This window comes from Embiotoca jacksoni, unplaced genomic scaffold, assembly GCF_022577435.1.
Source record: "Embiotoca jacksoni isolate LCO1_2020_lvr unplaced genomic scaffold, fEmbJac1.0.p SCAF_18, whole genome shotgun sequence".
Classification (NCBI taxonomy): Eukaryota; Metazoa; Chordata; class Actinopteri; family Embiotocidae; genus Embiotoca; species Embiotoca jacksoni.
The window spans coordinates 3,683,064-3,700,860 of record NW_027185318.1 but is presented as its reverse complement, the minus strand read 5'-3'; the positions used below and the strand labels follow the sequence as shown (position 1 = coordinate 3,700,860).

At 44.6% G+C, this 17,797-nt stretch overlaps 1 protein-coding gene across 3 annotated transcripts; it reads left to right on the top strand.

Annotated features, from left to right (window-relative positions):
• Nucleotides 1–12,898, top strand: peli2 (pellino E3 ubiquitin protein ligase family member 2). Of its 3 annotated transcripts, XM_069152172.1 has the most exons (7): nt 227–313; nt 4,455–4,693; nt 5,519–5,648; nt 7,938–8,039; nt 9,047–9,244; nt 9,520–9,708; nt 9,864–12,898. In XM_069152172.1, exons 2-7 carry the CDS (start codon nt 4,686–4,688, stop codon nt 10,440–10,442), a joined length of 1,206 nt encoding a protein of 401 aa, XP_069008273.1. In that variant the 5' UTR covers nt 227–313; nt 4,455–4,685; the 3' UTR covers nt 10,443–12,898. The 3 variants fall into 3 exon arrangements, with proteins under 3 accessions (XP_069008271.1, XP_069008273.1, XP_069008272.1); XM_069152170.1 differs by lacking the exon at nt 4,455–4,693 and having other exon boundaries at nt 1–313; XM_069152171.1 differs by lacking the exons at nt 227–313; nt 4,455–4,693 and adding an exon at nt 351–1,028.
• The last annotated feature ends 4,899 nt before the right edge of the window (nt 12,899–17,797 follow it).

Here is a 17,797-nt window from a genome sequence, read left to right as displayed (position 1 = left end):
ACCGCCAAGTAAGTTCACGTTTTTTTGCGATGTCACGCCGAGGAAGTTAGAGACCAGTTTATTTATAGGAAAGTGGTTTCGGGTGGGCGCACGGCTGCTGGGTGTATACGTACCTGAAATGAGAGCGCGTCGCGGTATTTGAAGGGAGTTCTGGGAGGAGGGAGGGGGGGTGATCCGCCAGCCGTTGTTATTACTGTAGAGCCAGCGTTTCCCCTCAGTGAAGCCAGGGAAGCCTCATGTTTTCGTCGAGCCAAGAGGAGCACTGCGCCCCGTCCAAAGACCCGGTGAAGTACGGGGAGCTGGTGGTCCTGGGGTAAGTTGAGCAGCTGTTATGTTTTTTTTTTAATTTTATCTTTGAATATCTTTTTTTTTTCAAGTGAACAGGAGAGCGAGTGTTCATCTTTTAAGTTTGGTAACTTACCAACGGGACTGCAAGTAAAAACAAATAAAAATAAGAGGTGAAATAACTTTTATTTTCATGTAAGGTAAAAGAAAAAAAAAATCCACTTTTACACAGGTGACGTGTTAATATATAAATATATTCAGGGAAAGCGCCTAGTTGACAAACTCGGGAGCTCACGTTACTCCACAAATATAGACACGTGCGCAGTCAGAAATGTGTAGGTTTTGAAGTTGATGGCGATGTGTCCCCCCCGGTGACCACCAAACAGCTCCGTGCAGGACAACTTTAGGAAACGCTGTGAAATGAATCTCGTGCTCAGCAGCTCGATGACCGAGAGGAGCTCCTTCCCACCTTAAAGTTGGATTCACGGGGTTTCAGGAATTCGGAAGTGGGGATGGTCCCCTTCCTTCCTCCCCCCCCCCCAGCTCCCAGGAGACTGCTTCCTTTTTCTTTTTTTTTTGTTTTCTCAGCGCTATCGGTACACGTCAGACTTTTGTAGTCCTGCGCAATGCAAGCAGCAAAAACATGGCCTGCAGACTATTGTTTGCACGGAGTGGTTTAAAATCCGCACAACTTTCTCGCTCCGACTCCAAATGTTGACGTCTGGAGCTTCACTCATGACCAGGTAAGACACTCAGCTTAGCAGTGGGGGATGTGGGTCAAGTCCTCCGTAATGATGCATCATTATTCACATCATGTTATATAACACATTCTCTGGGATTAAAGACACTGTTATCTCATGGTACACTGTATATTGTTGTGTTGCCCTATAGCTGCCAGGTCCAAACTCTCTGTGGATTAGGGCTGCCATTAATAAGTATTTATTTAGATTTACTAATCTTGTCAGTTATTTTCTTGATGAATGGATCACTTCAATCAATCTTAATCTTCAATCTTTAAATTGAAAGAAAATGGAGAAAAGCCCCCAGGTGGGGCCTAACAGTCCTCAACAAAAAGATATTCAGTTTATTATCATGGTGACTTAAGGAACCAGAAGATATTCATCTTTAAGAAGCTGGAAAAGGAGATTTATTTACTTTTTTTTTTTACTTTTTTTTTATTATTAAACATTATGCCAAACAGTACATCAATAATCAAAATGGTCTGAGATTAATTTTCTGTCAGCTAATCAATTACTCAACTAATTGTTGCAGCTCTAATGTGGCTGCAGTTTTCTTTCATAGGTTGTTTAGTTAAGATACTTTTTCTGTAAATAGCACTTTGAAATATCTTTGTTGTTTGTGTCTCGGTACGTCTTTGTTGAAGAAATTTCCCCTCGGGGATTAATAAAGTGCATAAAATAAAAAAAATAAAATAAAATAAATATATCAGTAAACTTGTTGAAATATTGTTACAATATTGATGCATAAACGTTTGCCGGTAATTATTTTGTCGAGCTGGTGTAGAACTGTCATACTTATTGGTAAAACAAACAAAATATGTCCACGGCACTGATAGGTATCAAATTATTCTTTATTGATTAATCATATTGGTTAAAACATTCCCATTACAATTTTCTAAATCTTTCCAAACAAAAATTCACCCATTTTAATACAATATACAAAAGAAGAAGAAAATCCTCACAACTGAGAAGCTCAATGACTGTTTTATAACTTAAATCATTGCTCATATTAATTATCAAAATAGTTCCCCATTGTTTTTTTTGTTTCTGGTATACTGTCAAGAGTTGAGAGTTGTGATCAAGTGAGTAATTATATCTTGTTAAACTATCTGATAGTTCCTGATCAAAACTTTTCAGGTTTTAGATGACTTTATGAAGGCAATCTTCTTCTCTTGTGTTTTCACAGTTCTTACCACATGACTATTTAATTTCAAGCTATTGTTTTTAATTAAGAAAAGCTTTGCTTGGAAAAACAACACTTATTCTTCTTAATATAGATTCTATTGTTCTGCCAATGATACTTTTAACTTTCAAATTGCCAATTGTTTTTCATAATTTTAAACAGTGAAAAAATACCAAGCAAATATTGTGGCATCAGTATTCATGTCTCATCTGGTTATGGACTAAAACTGGTGTGACTTTTTCCATTGTTTATATCCAAACTATTTCAAAACCACTGCTGCGTTTTGCTGTCAGGATTTGTTCAAGAGAAACGATTATCCGTCGAAACAATCATGTTCATATTGAAGTGTCGTCGACAACAGCTGCTACAGATGATGGAAAACACCTGCCGTGTCGTCAGTGACAGACTTTGGCCGGCTATTAAAACTCGTAGTTAATATTTATGGGTGCTGTGTGGATGTAGTTTATACAGCATCCGTTGAAATGAGCTGGTTATGAAGGTTACACACAGAGCAGAGTGGTTTTGCACCTCCACCCTCCACCCTCCACCCGTACACTCGCAGTCATACTGCTTATTGTAAGGGACGAAAAGTGCTGACTGCTTTATTACCCCGAGGCTGAGCATGTGGCACGTTTGATGCTTTTGTTCTCTCTCCTGACGTGAAGACACATACGTAAATCAGATGTGACGGGTGTATAATCACTGCCATGACATCACATCCCATTGATAAAACCGATGGTAGACAAGATAGCTGACAGCATGGAACAAAGCTTGTTTGAGCAGCAGTTCCCTCAGTGGTTTGTTGCCATGACCGTGGTGGCTCTTATTACTTGCATGGCTGCCCCCCCCCCACTCCCCTCGCCCCCCCACCCGCCACCTCCATCTCTGCTGGGGCTGATTGGCTCGGTGCTGGTCAGTGAAAGGAGGGAGGGTTGCGTGGGTATCCTGGAAATGAAAGGATGGATTGATCAGGACTGCCTTTGCCTCTCCTCTGCTTCCTCTGTCCATTGTGGCTGGGAGACTAGGCCTATTGATCCAACTCTCTACATTTCACCCTAAAGAAAATCTTGGTAAAGGAAGCGCACAAATCAACTTAGGGACATCTTTGGTACGGACTGTCACAGCTTGTTGAAATGTAAGGCCCTTTCTTTTTTTTTTTTTAAGACATCCCATTCATTTAAGAAGAACAGCCATCCTTTTGGTGTCGCTGCCTGAATCTCTTTTTAATTCACCATGTTCCCGTTGTTATGATGTGCTACTGATGTTTTTGTACAGTTTAGATAGAAGCACTAGTAGGCTGTAGTCTTACTTTGAAGGGTCAGCTGACCTCCGTGCCGTCTTCTGTGACCCTTAAAGTCCACCCTTCGCCTCCCTGTCATCCTAACGAGTGTCACAGCTCTTCAGCATATCCCCTCCTCATTCTGGGAACAGTAGCTTTTTTTTTTTTTTTTCCTGCATAAGAGGTAGGAGGCACTCTTGGCTCTTTACCGCAACCCTGCAGGATAGGTGATACGCCAGAGTCTTCTAATCCCTGCTTCTAAGTATTGGAAGGTAAAGCCGCTGTCTGTCTGGCACAGGTCAAAAGGGAACGCGATCACAATTAGTTGGAGCGCAGCTTTAAAGAGCCTGTCCTAGCAAATGTGACGGTGGCAGTTCCTGGATGACAGAATATTGTTCCTCCAATGTAATGATGAATAATTGAAAGCATGTGTGGCCTTTCTTACTGAGCTGGGGTTATATTCCGCAGTCAGGATTCATCATGGTGAAGATGCTAAGCTCCATATCATCTGATTGTGCGCTTTATGTGAGACATTCAGGCGCAGGTAGTCGGCTCCGTCACCTGATTTGGCATCGGAGCGATATGTCGGCCCGACCGGTCTTTATTTAGGTGGAGGGAGTTTCTAGGACAGGCCTGATGAAACTGGAGTAAGCTCACTGTTGAATTCGCTTCAGAAGTATGTTTATTAATGAGAGATCGTCATTATTTCTCTCCCGTATGGATTTCTTTTTGAATTAAAATAACATGCAAGATGAATCTGTTTATTATGTCTGATTAATAGACACACCATAGAAGCACATTTTTTTTCTCTCCTGAATGTATTTTTAAAGCAATAGGTAAAAGAAAACTACTATTAGACAATTATCAGCATTAAAAGTAAAATCGAAAGGCTTTAGGGGTTCATTTCAACATTTTAAAACACTTGTTTCAGCTATGATTTTATGATTTTCCTCCTCTTCTCTGTTAGTGTGTATTAGTTTGTCCACAGAATAATCCAGGGCCTCTCGAGCTCTCTGTGGGTGGCTTGTCCTACAGGCCAGCTTTGTGCACTGTGCTGACTGGGACCATGTGTTTCCATGCCTGACCAGCCGTGTGGAGACATGGGACAGGTGGACTAGCTTGGGAGGGAGGTAGGGAGCAGCAGAAGGAGACTCCGTGGCTTTTGTGTTGCAACAAAGAGGAGAAATGTCCGATTTGTATGCAGAGGTTGGTAGAATCATTTCCCCCAAATGCATCGGCATGCAAACTTGTGGCTGTTCATGTAAATAGTTCCGTTTTGCCAAAGTGCCCGTTCAGCGCACGGCGGTTGCATGCGAGTGTGTGACAGAAGGTCTGTGTGTTGGATAGGAGGAGAGCATGGGGTGTCCCAGCTGTAGGAACCAGCTGGTGGATGGAGAGAAGACCAGTCCTACCGGAAGGGGCTTCTTCATTCACCAGGCGAGGTGCCTCCCAGCAGACTGGAAGAAAGTGATTTCGGAAACGGAGAATAGAAACCTTCTCGGAGGCTTTTCTGATCGTGCTGTGGCTTAGAAAGTGAAACTGTACAGCCTTCTGTATCCGTGTATACAATTCTGCTGCGAGAGGGAGTGTTTTGGTCTTGGGAGTGAGTTCTCCGCCCCGTCTGTGCGCTTCCAAAGTGTTCGCAAACCTGACGTGCATCTTAAAATCTGCTCCTGCCCGGGACACCGAGCAAAAAGAACAGCTGCAGTTTACACAGAGCACGCTCTCCCAAATCACCAGCACCACAGCGCATTATGCAATAAGAGACATTATCCAAGGTAACGCTTAGTTTACTAATAGGGTGCATTAGATTGCCAGTGATGTAATGCGTGGCAAAGCTCCTTTTCAAAACACATGAATGTTTCTAATTCTCCCCGTTTACTTGTTATATGATTACAAGAATTTTGCCGGTAAATCTCATTAGACACATCTTTTTGCGCACGACAAAAAACTGTTTGCATTTTCCTACAGACAGAATTAACTGTGTGTCTGCTGTCCTTTCTCTCCACCCCACCCCCCCCTCTGCGACAGGTACAATGGCTCTTTGCCCAATGGAGATCGGGGGAGACGGAAAAGCAGATTTGCGCTATACAGGAGGACCAAAGCCAACGGTGTTAAGCCAAGCACTGTGCACATCCTCAACACACCCCAGGCCAGCAAGGTACACAACAAAGGCGGAATTATCGATCTAATAAACAGACGCTCTTTCAGTGGCAATGAACAACGGCCTGCTTGTCTTGTGATGTGTATTTTAGGAATAAACAATATGAAAGTATGTAAATATATTACTGAGGCAGCAGCAGACGAGTGTTTCATTTCAATATAAATGAGTAGATTAGATTTTGTATTTTTTTTGTGTAGTTGATTTGAATTCCATTCATATTGTTGAACTAAGGAGTGGGAGGAAAAATCTTGAAAAACAAAACTCTGGCTTTTCAGTGGCTTGTGGAAGGTGTCGTAAAAACTTTACATTATTGTTGGCAGACTTTAATGTTGACATTTCCAGTACAATCTCTGTGATTCCTAGCAGGGCCTCAAAGAGTCTCTTTGCACAGGAGTGTCTGCTGGAAAATGCTACTTCCAGTATAACACGTTTGCCTTCTTGCATTCCTGCCTTTCGGTTCCCAGGCAAGACTGCCAAACAAAAAGAAGACCTGCTTACCTCTGCACCTCTTGGAGGCGGATATTTCTGACATTTGTGGGGCGTTTAGCTCCCTGACCGAAGGCCCTCTGGTTCAGGTTACTGTCACCTTGTGGAACTTGACTCCTGCTATCTGCTCAAAGTTTTTTTTTTTTTTTTTTTTTTTTTTTTTTTTTTTTCCCCCGTGACAGAAGTCTTTTCATGGCAAAGAGTGTGCATTATTCCATGTAAGTCTCAGCTGCCTGCTGGGCTGCTCCATACTGCAAATACTTTCTCAGACAGTTTGCACTGAAAAATCAAGTCGCATTTGAAGTGGCTGTTTGCACAACACAGCAATTTAGACAATTAGTCGCAGGCTGTTTCAGTGATGGGAACTAATGTGACCTCTTCCCCCTTCTTTAACGCTGTTCCTATCTGCCACCCTGTTACCAGGCCTGGGAGCAGGAGGGTGCACTCGGGAGGAAGTTGTTGCTAAGGCTGACCCTCTATTCCCAGCTGTACACACAGTCAGAAATAGCCATTCCTTAGGAGACAGACAGGGCGGTGAGAAGGAGTAAAAAAAATAAAACAAGCCATCTCCCTCTTTTCTCTGGCAGCCCCCCCTCTTTCCCCTCCAACCCACTCTTGCTCCCTCACAGTGCAGCATACGGATGAACTGAGAATGCTCCGCGGCTGCGAGGGAGCGCTCACGTGTCTGAGCACACTCTGGCGTTCATGACGGATAATGTGGAACTCCCATGATGCCACCGCCAACCTCCTATTCAGAGCATTTTCATTCTGACTCCTTCAACTTCAGGAGGTGGAGGGGTGTGTGTGTGTGTGTGTGTGTGTGTGTGTGTGTGTGTGTGTGTGTGTGTGTGTGTGTGTGTGGTGCTTTTAAAAATCTTATCTTTCCGTTTGGAGTGAACTTCCTTTGGCTGTTTGAACAGGTGGAGCAGCATTTGTATGTAGCAGCACAGTCGAGACAAGACGACATGCGATGATGACATTTGTCCCCGTCTGTCTCGGGTGTTACAGCAGAGCGTGGCAGCTCTGATGACCCACTTTCTGTCTCCCTGTTTCCCTCTCGCACGTGACAAAGAGTGTGCAGGGAAGGGGGAGGAGGGGGGGATGTTTTGGGAAATGGAATTTGCAGATTAGAGCAGGATGATAGTGGCATGTGGTGAAGTGTTGATGGCTGGGCCCGGGCTGTAACCCACCCTTCCTCTCCTCCACTGATTGAGGCAGTTCAGCTGGTAGGCGAGCTTGTGTTAACTGAGGCCAGCGGGCACTTTATGGTCACTGTCATGGGAGTGTGACTTTCCACACTCGTCTCTGTTCCTCCTCCAAAAATTCCTGCCTCAGATCTTCAGTTTTAAGAAACATAATGAAGTTATTATGCCACGAGTTGTGGTTTTCATGTGACACTAATAATGTGTACTAAAAAGCCTGTTAAATGTTTTCATTGTAAATAACAGGGCAAAAATAAGGACAAATACATGTTTCCTTCCAACGAGCACTGTAGTTGTTGTTGAACCTTTAGGATATTACTCGTCAACTGAGTGCTGTGTTGTTAATAGTGGGTTTGCTTTGGCCCTGGTCTTTAATTTAACCTCACCAACGATGCTATGATTGCGCAAAGTATCTCTGAGTGCAGTTCCTGTTTGTGAACCTTCTTTCACTTTCAGATCCGGTGTTAAAGATGTCAACCGAGACATGAAAGGTTGCCTCCTGACGTTACCAAGGCGATAAAAACACTGCTCTGTTGTTATGTGCTCACACTTCAACTTCCAACTAAATATCTGAATTTTGTTGTTTGTCATATTTCAGGCTGTGAACTGTAAAGGTCAACACAGCATCTCCTACACACTCTCCAGGAACCAGACGGTGGTGGTGGAGTACTGCCATGATAAAGACACGGACATGTTTCAGGTAAACACCAGTTCACCTACACGGTTGTACGCCGTCATTACGATACATCGAAGGCGTTTGATTGACCCGTCGAGTCCTTTACCATTTGATTACTGTATTACTAAGTAGAGTGAACCCAAAGATATGTAGTTTGATACGGTACATAATCAAGATAATTATCACAACCTCTGCCTTGAGAAGCCGTAACCAGTGAATATTTAGAATTTTTGCTTGAAAAATGCCTGGATAATGAGGGGATCATCAAAATATTTGCAATATTTTATTCTCCGTTGATTCACGAATGGTTTAACCAACTGGACTAATTGGCTCTATAGTTAATGAGGATACTGGCAGCTCTGTCTTCCCTGCACTCTGCCAGGGCGGGCATGTGCCCTGTCAGCTGCTCCGTCTGTAGCATTAATCTGAATGTACAGCAAGGAGATGATGACCAGAGGGAAGTTAGCAAAGCAGGCACGTGCTTCACAATCAGTCCTGTACTGTGCTGTCCGTTTGTCTTTGACCAACGCTGGAAACACAGATGCAGCAGAGAAGGGAAAATCATCCCAAAAGTAGAACAGGGGGGGGGAGGGGGGGGGATTTGAGATGAGAAGAAAATGAGGAAATGAAAGGGGAAATGCTTTTTTTTTTTTTGCCCCTGTTTGTTCAGCTTGAGGGGTGTTTTCAGTGTCTATGGTCTACTTAAAACAGGGCGTCAACATTTCTATATATTAAAGCTGCACAAACCGCTGCAAAGAAACATAGTAAAATGTATAATGTCTCAGCATTTATTGCCACACATACACACAAAGCAACATGATTTTGATTTTGTGCGCCGTCATCCGAACGTCAAATTGCACCAAACTGGCAACAGGCTCAACAAGCAGGATGCAGAAGAGCTCGGATTTCAGAAGTCTGCAGGGAGCTGAGAAGAAGCTCTCTTCATCCGGCCCAACACGCCGACCAGAGATCACGAGACCCTGCGTAACGACGCAGCATCGTAACGATTAATGGCTGTGTTGTTTTTGTAGATCGGGCGTTCCACTGAGAGTCCCATAGACTTCGTGGTCACCGACACAGTAGCGGGAGGCCAGGAGGGCGAGGAGACTCCGATCACACAGAGCACCATCTCCCGCTTCGCCTGCCGCGTCGTCTGCGAGCGCAACCCGCCCTTCACCGCTCGCATCTACGCAGCCGGGTTTGACTCTTCCAAAAACATCTTCCTCGGGGTAATTACTGGTTACTGCGCGGTGGTGGTCATACAGTATCTCCACTTATGCTGCTTTGTGACATCTAGGATTTGTGTGTGTGTGTGTGTGTGTGTGTGTGTGTGTGTGTGTGTGTGTGTGTGTGTGTGTGTGTGTGTGTAGTTTTAAGTGTTCTCGGAGCCATAAACTGAAACCAGATAAGGAATTATTTTTGTATTATGAAGCGTTATGTAAAGCGTGGAATGCCACGTAACACGTCGGTTTGCGTCATCGTCTCTGCTCTCCGTCGCCTACAGGAGAAAGCTGCGAAATGGAAAAACCCCGACGGTCACATGGACGGCCTCACGACCAATGGCGTGCTGGTGATGCACCCGAGGGGCGGCTTCACGGAAGAGTCCAAGCCCGGCGTGTGGAGAGAGATCTCTGTTTGTGGGGATGTTTACACGCTGAGGGAGACGCGCTCAGCACAGACCCCGGGCAAACTGGTCAGTAGCTGCACATGTACTGTCTCTACACAGCATGCGGTGTGACTGTGACACGATTGCAGCGCGTACAGCAGATGTTTCAGTCACGAATGAAAATGGCGTTGTTATGATCGTAAGCAAAACTGAAGGTGTGTCTGCTACGTCGCCCTCCCCAGGTGGAGAATGAGAGCAACATACTGCAGGACGGCTCCCTGGTGGATCTCTGTGGAGCCACGTTGTTGTGGCGCACCGCCGAAGGCCTCTTTCACACCCCCACCCAAAAGCACCTGGAGGCTCTCCGGCAGGAGATCAATGCGGCGCGGCCCCAGTGCCCCGTAGGTCTCAACACGCTCGCCTTCCCCAGCATGCAACGCAGCCGCGCCCTCTCCTCCCTGGAGGACAAGCAGCCTTGGGTCTACCTGGCGTGCGGTCACGTGCACGGCTACCACAACTGGGGCCACCGCTCGGAGCAGGAGCACGGCGCTCAGCGGGAGTGTCCCATGTGCCGGGTGGTGGGGCCCTACGTTCCTCTGTGGCTGGGCTGCGAGCCGGCCTTCTACGTGGACACGGGTGCACCCACGCACGCCTTCGTGCCGTGTGGACACGTGTGCTCGGAGAAGTCCGTGAAGTACTGGGCGGAGATCCCGCTGCCTCACGGCACCCACGCCTTCCACGCCGCCTGCCCCTTCTGTGCCACCCAGCTCAGCCTCACTCAGGGCTGTTCCAAGCTAATCTTCCAGGGTCCGGTGGACTGAGCCGAGGGCCCTGCTCCACCGGAGATTAGACGGGAATGCCAACATGCTGTGAAACTGTTCCGATTATTTCGTGCTTTCTTTTGTTCGTGTAAGCCAGCTGTGGAAAGGAGTAAGTCTTTTTCAAGTTCTGTTCATATACTGTGGATTCTGCACAACAGAGAGCCATTATGGATTGTTCGGGGCGCTCTGTGGCCGTTTGCATGGCCGCTGTGGGAGACAGGCATGCGGAGCACACTGGACCACAAAAGTCCAGCTCCTCCTGAATGAAATACTATTTTAACCGCTTTGAACGAGGCGCCAGCACCGAGCTGTTGAAACTACAACGCCTGCTGGGTTTTCCATCGGAGGGCCGTAAAGTTAAGGTCGTAGAAGGAATGAACTGACTTTTATGCACGAATCAAGACTGAACCAAATAACAGTGAGCAGGTGTAGTTGGGTCTGTTGGGGTAGGAAGATGGGGGGGGGGGTATAGTTCAGTTCCTGGCGGGCCTGAGACAAAGTTTTTACAGAGCCAGACAGCTGGACTGTTGGCTGAGAGAAAAGCCAGGAGAAACGTGGGGTTTGATGGCTAACTAGTTAAACGCTTCCCATTGGCCTCTTGGCCCTTCACCCTTCATGGCATCCAAATCATGTAGCTCTCCGGAGGTGGCTTGCAGTAGCCGAAAACAAACTTTGAGGGGGTGAAGAAGACTTTTTGTATGTACAGAGATATAATCCAGTGCCTCGAATCCCATGAAACAATGGGGATATTTTTCATAGATGAGAAAAGATATTTTGTTGATGGTAAAGAGAGAGATAGTTTTGCATACAGTGGACATAAGGAACCGATAACCCAACGTGGATTCTGACACGAGAGGTATTTTACTACACTGAGGCCCTTGTACTGTTTTGTAATGCAAATGTTAATATATTTTTCTCCTGCATATATAATGTGTGCGTGAGAATGTTGGAGTGTGTGTGTGTGTGTGTGCTTGTGTGTATGCGTGTGGGCCGGACCGTGTGGGTGCCCTTGGGCCGTTTGAATGGCCCTGCATCATTTACCCCCCCCCCCTCTCCACAATCCCCTTTCTATGATCTCGCCCACCATCCCAAAAAAAACAAAAACAAAAAAAACCCCGCTACCACAGAGAACACAGGAATTAAAAACAAGGTCGCAGGGTTTGACAATGAATGTACTGAAACACGTCGACTCGCCTCACCGGTGGCGCTGCAGCTGCACGACTCGCTTTCTCAGCGGCCGCGCTGGTAAAGGTAAGGTCTGCTGGCAGGTAAACCTGTACGAGGACCCGTACGACCGTACGCATCCACCGCGCACCTGCTCGCTCGCTGGCTGTGTCCCTCCCTCCCTCACACACACACACACACACACACACACACACACACACACACACACACACGTACTGTATTCAATCTGCACTGTTGTTAGCTTTATCCCACGCTGGGCCTGATCCAATGATTTGTACGCTGTCAAACCTGGGCACAGTCTCAGCAGCATCCAGAGATTATACCAAATATAAGGAGGAGCTGTTTTTCTCTCCACATGCGAGATGTTAGCGGCCACTCTTTCTCCAATCCAAAGTGTTTCTGTAAACAATCCTAAACCCAAACTGCTGCTGCCGTGGTGGAATGTTGACAGCTCTGGATTACAGTCAAGGCTGTTCACGGGAACAATGATATTATCGCTCTCCATGCCAAATTTGTTAAGTTCCATTGTGTGCGGATGAGTCAAGTTGTCCAAAACAAAGTAGCAGATGAATTGAGACTAAAGAATCTGGGACGAATCTGTGCATTCTTCTGCGATGTTCGCTTCACCAGACTGTGCCCATATGTAGAGTGCAGTCAAAGGCATCCGTTCTGACACTGGCTTAGCAAATACAAACGTGAGCATTCAAATCCGGAGACGTCGAGGGGAAACGTTCCCGTTACGGCATTCAACATTTTTCTCCCTACGAGAGCTGAGGGGCAAAACTCCTACCGGAGTAAAGGGCTCCTATAGACTTCACTGAACTTCTACAGAAGTGGTGGACTGCTGGAGTATTTTTGCTTTCTGCTTCCTTCCTCAGAGAAAACACACTTAGCATTCTTCAAAAACAAAACAAAACAAAAAAATATCAGCTGCATTACGCTCCTCTCCCAATTCCCTGAAATCGCTTGACTTTAGCAGATTTTATGTGACTGCCACGCAAGGTGGAGCACCAAGCCACATACTGTAGAGTAGCATTCCCTCCCAACACTTGGAGCTCAAACACTGTGGCCATTGCTTTCAGACCGTGTTCTGTAACAGCTGCAGAGTAGCCTCAAACATTCCTCCTCGGTAAACATGGGTGGGGCCCGCAGTTCACCCAAGGGCTTGTTCTATGATTTTGTCTCCTACAGGAACTCTGTACACAAGCCATAGAACGCACTGATGCTCCCAATGCCTCCTTTGCAAAGAATAAAAATATTTTTTAAAAATGCTCTGAGTTCGAGTTCTCTCTCTCTCTCTCTCTCTCTCTTCCTGACTGACAGTCAGGTTATATTTCATAGTTGTGAGTAACGTTCAGGGACTCCAGGCCATTTTAAAATGATCCACTGATTTGTGCGCCGTGTTTCTATTCAGCTCCTGCCTTTGAACTCCAGACGTCTCAGCTGTGTGCACACAACCAACATAGCAGTAATGTTTAATCACAGTTACACATGTGTTTCATCATCATTCCTCTGTATAAGCATTTCCCTGCTATCTTGGTTGCTAAAATGGCTGAGTTTTGATAAGTCTATCAGAGTATTTTCTATTTATTTTTTTTTAGATAAGGGAAAGAATTTTCTTGAAGTCTGTTTTATTCATATTTCATGTTCTATCTTATCAGCCTCATCTTAATATTTCCCATAGAGAAGAACTGCATGAGTAACAACATGCCTTGTTGTGTATTTTCAGGGTGTAGTTTCCCCGTGGAGCCACCGGAGGGCACTATTTCCTCAACAATAGAGCTGTTGGCACTCTGCCCGTCAAACCACTGAGCCTGCGGCATCCAATAGCTAAAAACACAGAGCAAAGAAATGAGAGTTTGATGTTTATTATGAACAAGACTCCGTATACATACATCACATCTATAAGTGAAACAAGACAAATTGAATTGGCATGCCTTTAGATGACTGAAAAGCCTCTGGATGTGCAATTAGGCTACCAGAAGAGATGCATGTAGGCTATATATTTAAAGTTTTTTACTGATTAATCTTTTACCTATGAAGTCAATTTAATTATAACATTCTTTTATTTCCTATTTAAATCCTGGCATGGCGCATCGCCCGAAAAATGTGCACAGTTGTGTGCATTTCTTTATTTTTGCTTTTATTTTTATTTGCATGTAAAAATCTTGTACGATGGTGATGATGATGATGATGATGATGACATTTTCCATCATTCGCATGTGACTTCATCTTTTCTATAATAAGGGCACATGAAAGGGATTTAAATACATAACATGTCAGTTAGGCATTGGGAGAGGAATGGAGCTGTGGGATGCCATGCTTTCTAATTAACATTTCTGCAGTAGATGTGAAATGGGTTCATATGTCTGCACACTTGCCTGTTTTTCTGAATGACAGAAGAGACACTGAAGGTGACAGCATGCTAATTTTGAGATCACTTGGTGGCTCCCCTGCCTTAAGCAGGGCAGGGTTATGCAAATAAAGTGGAAGGATACTTTTTTCTTTTTCTAGAACCACTTTCCTGGATAAGAAAGTGAGGTTCACGTGCAGCACTGATGCTGCTCTTCATAATAAATTGACCCAAACCACGGTTCTGCTATCATCACCTTTTTGATCCTATTTAGCTTCTAACAGATGTCGGTTTTCACATGCACAGAACTTCATTTCATTGGTCATATTTTGAGCAGTACCAGCTGTACTAAAAAGTTCCTATTTGGTTAAATAACAAACATTATGGCTGACCAACCCAAGGCCCGTTCTGGAAAATGGTGCACGAGACACACGGGAACTTTGCTTGTAGAAAAAAGGGATGTATTGAGAGGTATGGTTTGTCAGTTAATACACCAAATGAAGTTGATATTAACTGTTAAAGGGGCACTTCAGTAATTTAGCACTGCACTTGCATAAACACTGAGAAAAAATAAAATCAATTCAATAGATGTGGAAATATTCGGACTTTTAGTCCCTCTACCCGCCAGCTCTGATGACATCATTGGGATTTTTTTTTTTTTTTTTTTTGCTTCAGAACGTTTACTGCAGAATAACAGAAAACATTTTATGACAGGCTGCTTTGTACTCCGCTTGAAGAGTAATCTGACCTCCATGTACGAAAATGACGGAGTGCCCCTTCATGATGCAATGTGCCTTTTCCAAAATTATCAGCATAAGAAGAGGAAAGTGTTACCTGCATAGTGATAATAGTGAAATAAGAATTGTTTGCAGAGCAGTGGCTTCAAAACGTTGCCGGTGTAGCATTTGCTCCTTTAACTCCTCGTGGACGACTGCAGTCTTCAGAAAATTTAAATATGAAATATTTTAGATTGAAGTTTATTTATCCTTACCTGACAACAGCAAGCAATATGTAGGTTGGAACATAAGGAGCAACAGCTGTTTGTCACCCAGCTGTCACATAGCAGAAGATACCAGCATCTGGTTGTATTCAGAGGGCTCAGCCTCAGTTTTATGTATTTCTTTGCGTCCTGTCTGCCCTGAGACCTAACATGTGAAATGCCACAGGTGGCTGCAGGCTGTGCGCCAAGCTATCAGCAGGACACCTTCGCTGGCAAGTTGAAGGCTGTGATATTTACCTCAATTACCCGGCATGCAACTGAGGCAAATTATATGCAGATCATCATCTGTAAATAAGCGATAGTGCTCTCCCCCTCGTGTAAATTAAGTAACTGCACATACAGCCCTCAGAAGCAAACGCAGGACACATTTGTCTCCCTGGGTTTTTAATAGTAAACTTGGCAGCTGTTTTTTTTTTTCTCCCCAGCAAATTGGGCTGCCACAGCACGGTGGCACATGTTGGATGCTGCTGTTAATTCCTCACTATTTCTGTCCTGTGTTGTTAGTCACTATTTCTTAAGGAGACTGTCTTCGTCACCTACCAATGTTTTGCTGTGAGCTGAGTGCGTCGTTCTTCATCCGGGCCCAAGGTCAAACACCAAACACAGGACAGTCACTCTTCATTCATCCCATTTGAAATGCCGAACCAAATCAATGCACTTTTCTTTGGCGTGTTTGTGCCTTAGCTTGCAGCCTGCTCTGTAGCACTACACAATTCAAAGCTGTACGCGGTGCAGTTTGAAGAGGATTACGATTATATCAGGCCCTATTTACTATTTCATGTGGCTCTTGATGATACTTTGTACTCAGCCTACTCAGCTTATTACTTTCTCAATGAATAACAAATGAGTTGTCAAATAAAAGGCAAATAAACACAGGCTAAAGAGAAGCTGATACAAATATTTTATTAGAACATGTGCGGGGAAAATAGGTTTGGCAAAATTGAGCATTAAACTCCGAAAGTGGGGCAGAGTTTTCCTCTTTGAGCACCTCGTGCCCTTCTTCTCTCGTTTGCTCTTACAGAGGCACACGTGGCGTCTTGCCTACTCATCCAAACAAGAGGAAAAATTACTTTAATTATGGAGTAATTGCAGAGTCTTGTGTTAATTAAATCTTTATCAGTTCAAGTAAGTGGATTGCTCCCACATGGAAACCATGCAGAGACGTGCTGTCTCGCCCCCCCCCCCCCCCCCCCCCCCCGCCCCCCATCCCCCACTGCTCTGTCTAAATTTTCAGTCTGAGACCATCTTTTATTCACAGTTTCACCCGACTCTCAGTCTCTCTCACCCCTGGGTCTCACACTGAAATGATTGGGATTAGGAAGATTTTGGGGAAGGGGGCCGTTTCTCCAAGTCTGTCAGTAGCCAGCTGTTCCTCAAAAACACCATAACAAACACGATAGCGCCGACGTGAGGGAGTGTCCTCCGCTGGAAAATGAGATACAAGATTTATCTGAGGTTCCTGGTGTTTGACAAAATTGAATCCTCTCATTTTAATTGCTCTCGACTAGGTGTGCTGCTCCAGGCGATGGAAACAGGAGCGCTGTATGTTGTCCCCTTGTTCTCTACGGACTATTATGCTCCATTGTGCAGAATGCCGATTATAATTTGCTTTATCCTTGTCATCTATCTTATTTAGGATCATTTAGGTAGCCACATGTTACAAAGGAACAGCAGTCCACCCTGTTATTATGTGTGTTTGAGTCCCCTGCTTGATGTAATGAGAACAGGATCACAGAGGAGAATTAATCTCTCTGAAGACTCTCTGGTTCAAGGCCTCACTAAATGTACATTTTATAGAAAATGGGCTTGTTTTGTTCCCTTCTATCGGCCTAACATTTGAGGTTTGGAATATTAATACAAGCACTTGTTGTTATCTTGCAGCTTTCACTTTTAGTCACAATATTGCTCCGTGATTTTCTGAGTAAAAGAAGAGGGTCACGGAGATGCGTGACAGGAAGTGGTGGACTTCCTGTGCATTTGTTAGTAGTGTCCTCCTCGGTGCAAATCCAAATGAATATTTTCACAGTTTATTGCCGCCTGGCTGAAACTGTTTTTTTTTTTTTTTTAAAGGCTGATATTTGAAAGTTTATTCAATATTTTAATTCAAAACAAAGCAAGAGATTTTATAGGGAAAAGTCAGTTTTCTATGGTGGACAAAATGTGAGAGTACACCGAAGGCCACAGAGACCTGACCTGTGCCTGGAGGGTCCGTGAGGATCACCGAGAGCCGGAGGAGAGGCTTCGGATCACCGCTTCTGAATGACCTTTAACCCAGTCTGACGTTTTGTACAGTAATTTCCTATTAAATCTTGAGTAACATATACACTGATACTGATATGGTTTACTATCAGTCCAGCTCTTCTATCTGCTGCACCATGCAGTGTCTAAAATATGTGGTATGTTTTAACTGTTTATAACCCAGGAAATGCCAAGTAAACATGGCTGCTCTTATGCGAGAGCAAACGCTGCAGAGTTTTAATCTTTCACTGTCTCAGTATGTATATTTTGGCTTGTGGACACTGTCAGTGTGCAACTGTTTGGTAGAGAGGATGTTTATGGGGTGAAGAATGGGTGTTATATGGCTGTGAAGCAGATTCAAAAGGGGCTTAACTGGATTACACCTCATTTCAAGGATGCTTAAGGTAAGATTAAAACAGATATGCGGTAAGTGAGGAAAATACAAAATCAAATAGATAGAATTTCACCCAGTGGTCTCGTAAGCCGTGTCCTCATGCATGGCTGTCCTGGTTTTTATTTGTAACGTGCCGAGTTAAAAAAAAATAAAAAATCAGCAACAAAAATGTGAGCCAACGTGTG